The sequence below is a fragment of the Myxine glutinosa genome, chromosome 11, assembly GCF_964187855.1.
Source record: "Myxine glutinosa chromosome 11, kmMyxGlut1.1, whole genome shotgun sequence".
Taxonomy (NCBI): domain Eukaryota; kingdom Metazoa; phylum Chordata; class Myxini; order Myxiniformes; family Myxinidae; genus Myxine; species Myxine glutinosa.
Genome location: NC_136271.1, coordinates 66,084,919 through 66,090,918, shown reverse-complemented (window position 1 = coordinate 66,090,918; position 6,000 = coordinate 66,084,919). Strand labels below are relative to the sequence as shown.

The 6,000-nt window shown below is 42.6% G+C and overlaps 1 protein-coding gene across 8 annotated transcripts in view; it reads left to right on the top strand.

Annotated features, from left to right (window-relative positions):
• RBM25 (RNA binding motif protein 25) overlaps nucleotides 1-6,000 on the top strand; it is a 95,315-nt gene that overhangs the window by 4,421 nt on the left and 84,894 nt on the right. For all 8 annotated transcript variants that reach the window (XR_013624981.1, XM_078786720.1, XM_078786719.1 and 5 more), the window contains 2 exons: nucleotides 1,281-1,368; nucleotides 5,048-5,180. Coding sequence is in view for 7 of the 8 variants with exons in the window: in XM_078786720.1 (XP_078642846.1) it covers nucleotides 1,312-1,368; nucleotides 5,048-5,180 (190 nt within the window). In the remaining variant the exon portion in view is untranslated. The remainder of the gene's footprint in view (nucleotides 1-1,280; nucleotides 1,369-5,047; nucleotides 5,181-6,000) is intronic.

Below are 6,000 nucleotides of genomic sequence, written 5' to 3'. Positions count from 1 at the left end.
GTTAAAGAAACGCTGTTCTGCAATGGTAGAAAGCCTATACATGTATATTATAACTCACCGGGACCAGCGTACAACAACAACAACACAACATGCATTTTAAGGCCATTTTCCCTGCTAGAGCGGGGGTTAGCCTTGCGGTCCCCATGACAATCTTCTCCATTTTGCCCTATTTTCTGCATCTCTCCTTGTTAACCCCCTTGCCCGCATTTATTCTTCCACAATCTTTAGCCAAGTCTTTCTCGGTCTTCCCCGTCCTCTACTTCCTTCTACATTCATTTCCATCACTCTTCTCAACCAGTCACTTTCATCCTTCCTCAACACATGACCAAACCTTCTCAACCTCTTCCTCTTCACAGCATCAATCACAGGCAATATTCCCATCATCTTTCGCAATTCATCATTTGTCTTCCTCTCTCTCAACGATACTCCGCACATCCATCGAACCATTCGCATTTCCACCCTTTCCAGCCTTCGTTGCTGCTCTATGTTCATTACCCATGTCTCGCTCCCATAAATCATAACACTTCTCACACATGCAGCATACACCTTTCCCTTCAGCTTCAGCGACACTCCCCTCCTCATCAGCACGGCACTCAGTTCCCGAAACCTCTTCCATGCACATCTCACTCGAGCAACCATTGCCGAGTCTGATCCACCTTCTCCATTCAGCATGTCTCCGAGGTAGCAAAATGTTTTCACACCTTCCAGCTTCACGCCATCTCCAAGATCCAACTCAACATTTCCTCCATCTGCAGCTCCCTCTGTGCACACCTTACATTTGAATGTAGCTGCCACACTGGTGAATGACCCTCTCAGACCACTACATTTTTGATGAACCCACTCAGCGCACATTGTACATTGAATGGAGTTCACTCCGACACCCTTCCTGCACACAGCACACGGCCACTTCCCAGTTCTTTCCACCTCACCACATGCTTTACCACTTGCCATCACCTTTGTCTTTCCGATATTCACCTTCAGACCTTTTGTCTCCATACATTCCTTCCACTTGTTGCGGGACCAGCGTAACACCTCGATAAAGTAAGCTGCTGGTTACGGTGGAGTTTAAGTGGATGTTTTTCTGTATATCGATAGATGGTTCCAAATCGATGGAATGCACTAAAATATTTTCCAACAGTATTGTCTAAAATTACCCTTTTTCTGATGTTTTATTGTGGAATGTAGAGCAAGCAATACCTTTGAACATACCTGATAAATAGGCAGTCCTTTTTTATTTTGTAGCTTTGCTAATGATGGTGCTTTTCTTTCTTTTTTAACAGGTTGTGAAAGTTTTTTTTTTCACCTCTAAAGATGATGAACCGAAACCCAGCCAGCATTCCGATTCCACCGATGCAGAATCCACACAAGGTTGTTGCTCTCGACACGGCACGATGTTGGATGTAAATGTATTTACAGTCAAACCTGCTCTTGCGGCCTCCTTGTTTCATTGACTGTCTGCCTTTTGCGACCACTGTAAGGTCTTCCCAAAATATAATCTCGATAACAATGTTTCATTACATCACCATCTGCTTGGCACAACCAGTGGCTCCTTATTACCCTGCGCTCGTGAAGCGAAATGCGGGGTTAAGCATTCGGGTGCGTACGTGTGCCATACGTACGTGTGCTGTGTCTGCATTTAAAAAATTCATTTTCTCGGCAACCGTTGGTCCGATTGACACGAAATTTTACCATAGGAGCGCCTCTGCCTGTAGAAAATTTTTATTCATAATTATGACGTCATAGGTCATGTGGTATAGATACCATCTTGGAAAAATGTTACACCTCTATCTTCGAAACCACTCGATGGAAAAAATGGAAACGTGGCTCATTGTCAAGTACTCCCCATGGGGAATAATATATGTTGATGATGATGTCATTGGTGCCTTAATTATGACGTCATAATTCGACAAATACAACACTTATCCATCCGATCATTATTTTAAAAATTTCAGCAACTGTTGGTCTGATGGACACAAAATTTTCACCATAGGAGCGCCTCCTCCTTCAGAATATTTTAATGATAAATCATGTCATCATAGGTCATGTGTTACAGGCGCCATCTTGGAAAAACCGAAAAACGTTGCACCTCTATATCTCCAAAACCGCTCTATGGAAAAAATTGAAACGTGGTTCATTATAAATAACTCCATATGGGCAATAGGTGTTAACGATGATGTCATTGGTGCCATAATTATGACGTCATAATTCGACAGGGACAACAATTAGTCTGATCAGTTTGAAATTAATTGAGCATGATCTATGCAACAATTATATTAGAGAATATAAATTTATGATGTCATCGCTCACGTGGTATGGCAGCCATATTGGATTAAAAAAAAGAAACGTTAAAAAACATAAGAGTTGGCTCACACCAAGTTGACTGCGCAGGGTAAGTATTCTATGAATACTATCTAGTTTCCTTCCTGGAATGGCTGTGTGACCTCAATTAAGCGACCTCTGAAGTAGAAAAGTGTTGCGTCTAATCACAGCCAAGATAAGATAAGAAATGTTCGCCAAAAAGTCACCGCCAAGATAAGTAATGTTCGACAGTAAATTGTCTATCACCTCCGTCGCATATTCTGGTGATGAGGATCCAACAACGTAATTGAACCGCGTCGACTCGGTAGTAATGCTCCAGGTGTCGAATTGTGCTTTGACTTATGTAAACCACAGCTGCGGGTTGTTAGGCCAAAATGGCGGCAGTTTTAACAAAACCTTTGCCACAGATGAAGCTGGTTGAGTGGCCGGGAAAGGTGCGGCTGCTTGGCTATTCCCGGTGAATGGTTGGTTGTTTGTACCTCCTTGTCCATCCATTGTATCATGTCAGGGTTGCTAATTTAGCATACAAAGAAAAGACGTCTGTATCAATCCTCTATTCACCAAGCCATGAACCCCTTCTCTCTCGCACATCACTTCCGGTTGCAAACGGTCCCCAGAAACCCGAGATCCAACATATTTACATATTAACACAAGAAAGGCAAAATGATGCCGCGACAGATGTCAATGACCACCATGACTTGAGTTCCCTTGTTTCTTGCTTGCCTCAGCAGACAAATCACAGCTCTCCATGAATAAGAGTCCTCTGTGGCTTGGTTGCATCAAGAGACTACCTGTCTTGAAAGATGTCTTGTATTTATTTGCATGGCTGAAATACTACTATCAAATGTCATTTGTCTTTACTGGATGATGGTTCAGAAGGTGTGCATTTACCTTTGGGCTCTCTAGTGTGGATTAAATTCCTGACCCGACTACAAACTGCCATATTGGTTCTTTGTAGGCTGGGCATTACATCACAAAGTGCACCGTCCCTCGGGTGGCCTTTAAGCTGAGTGTCGCACCCGTCTCTGCTAGCATTAGTTGGTGGACATTTGGAAACCCCATGGTGTCCTTTTGTGAACGGTAGGTGTGTTGACCCCGGGGCCCTGAACGACGTCCAAATCACAGCTCTGGCAAGGCAATAGCAACCATCACAGTATGATCTTTGCTCACCTTTAGTTGCATCCCATGGAAGTCACATCACATCACTTTGCATCACAGTAGTTGCTCGAGTGAGATGTGCATGGAAGAAGTTTCGGGAACTGAGTGGCGTGCTGACGAGGAGGCGAGTGTCGTTGAAGCTGAAGGGAAAGGTGTATGCTGCATGTGTGAGAAGTGTTATGATTTATGGGAGCGAGACATGGGTAATGAACGTAGAGCAGCAACGAAGGCTGGAAAGGGTGGAGATACGAATGGTTCGGTGGATGTGTTGAGTATCGTTGAGAGAGAGGAAGACAAATTATGAATTGTGAAAAATGATGGGAATAGAGCCTGTGATTGATGCTGTGAAGAGGAACAGGTTGAGATGGTTTGGTCATGTGTTGAGGAAGGATGAAAGTGACTGGTTGAGAAGAGTGATGGAAATGAATGTAGAAGGAAGTAGAGGACGGGGAAGACCGACAAAGGCTTGGCTAAAGGTGGTGGAAGAAGAAATGCGGGCAAGGGGGTTAACAAGGGGAGATGCAGAAAATAGGGAAAGATGGAGAAGATTGTCATGGGGCCCGCAAGGCTAACCCCCACTGTAGCAGGGAAAATGGCCTTTAAATGCCTGTTGTTGTTGTTGTTGTTGTTGTTGTTGTTGTTGTTGTTGTGCAGTATGATCTTTGCTATGAGACTGCTGCAACGGTACTTCTTCTTCCGTAATCACCACAACGCTGCATGGTAGCATCATTGGCTGAGGGTGTGGCTGTGCTGCTAATGCAAGAACCTCCTCCACCCCTCCACCCCCCTCCCCCCCCCATCCTGCTACATTTTGGACAATGTGCTACATTTCCGTCTGAATATTAATTTTAGCATGGAAATAGCACTTTAGAAAACATTTATTACCCCCACCACCAAAGGTGGATGGAGGTTATGTTTTCACCCCTGTTTGTCTGTTTGTCCGTTTGTCTATCTGTTTGTGAACAAAATATCTCAAAAAGTTGTGGACAGATTCGGACGAAATTTGGCAGAGATGTAGTGTATGTGACAAGGGCGAAATGATTAGATTTTGGTGAAGATCTGGATTCGGATCTGGCTGCTAGAATTTTTAAAGTGATTGTACACCATTGGGAGATAGGGCCAAAAACGATACATAGCAGGACATCTCAAAGTTATGGATGGATTTGGACGAAACTTGTGGGACAGGTTGTGTGTGTGACTAGGAAGAATCGATTCAATGTTGGTGAAGATCCGGATCCAGATCCAGCTGGTAGAATTTTTAAAGTGATTCTTCACCATTGAGTGATATAGCCAACAAGGCGGAGGTATGCTCTCCACAGAGTGCCGTTCCACCTTACTACTGTTATTTTCATGCTTTTCTTCTACTTCTGAATTTATATTCTAAAGCAATTTGACTTTATTCAAAAACTGTTCCTGTTTAGTATTTTTGAGTGAAATATATTTGCACCATTTCAGATAAATCTGTTTATTCAGAAATTCCAGATTTGATAGTCGATCATTCATCATTGTTTGCAAAGTATCGCGTACAAAGTTGCATGTTATGAGTGGAAGTTCACGTGTCTCTGTCCAGTTGGTGACTGCTGCACAGGCCATGTCATTTGTGCCGCAATTAACTAGGACGACTTTGGGAGTGCCTGGCCTGTCACCTGCTATGCCTCCTGCACCATTCCCTTCATTTCGGCCTGGCATACCTGTACCACCTGGTAAGCTTTTGTGCATCAAGTCTGAACCTTGAAATATAAACTAGAGATGTGGATTATTTATTTATTTATTTGTTTTTGGGATTATGTCTTTGAAGGAATCTTGTATTGAATGAAATGCATCATTTTGTCATTGTTTGAGAAAGCAGGGTATTTTTTAAGTGATTCTTCACCATTGGGAGATAGGGTCATGCTTTTTTTCCCCATACCTTTTAACATATTCAACTGAAGCTTGGTACATGGCTTTATTATAAGTTACATAAACTGCGACTTATTCTGTAGCAATTGCTGAGTGCTTGGAACAAGAATATCCATTGGGACCAGTAGGGGGACATGTATTGCAAAGCAACTCTCCCTCTTGTTTTATTTGTTGGCCTCGTCTGTTCCCGAAGGAGTGGGAGAAGTTATTGTAGCATGTGAGTCCGCATGAAGATCTACTCTCTTATAGATAATCTATTCTCAGATCTATTGCATCTATACACAAAGAATTAAGTTAAGCACCCCCCCCGTTTTTTTACAACCTCGCACATTACAAGTTTGTTGTCGTCAAAACAGTGTAATATACCCATGATATTGCTATATTTTCTGGAGAAGTGATATTATGGTCACATAAAAACATAACAATCATGTCTTTTTCAATATTTTATTCTGAATAATTTAAGGTGAAATTTTTTGGGAATTTTAGGCATATTTTCACCTCAATTTAAGTATGGAGCTATAGGTCCATCACGGACAGTGTGGATGACGTTTATGTTTTCTAACGTACAGTCATTGTTCTGAGAAGACCTCTAGCGATCTTTGCGTCAATAACGTGTGTAGGACC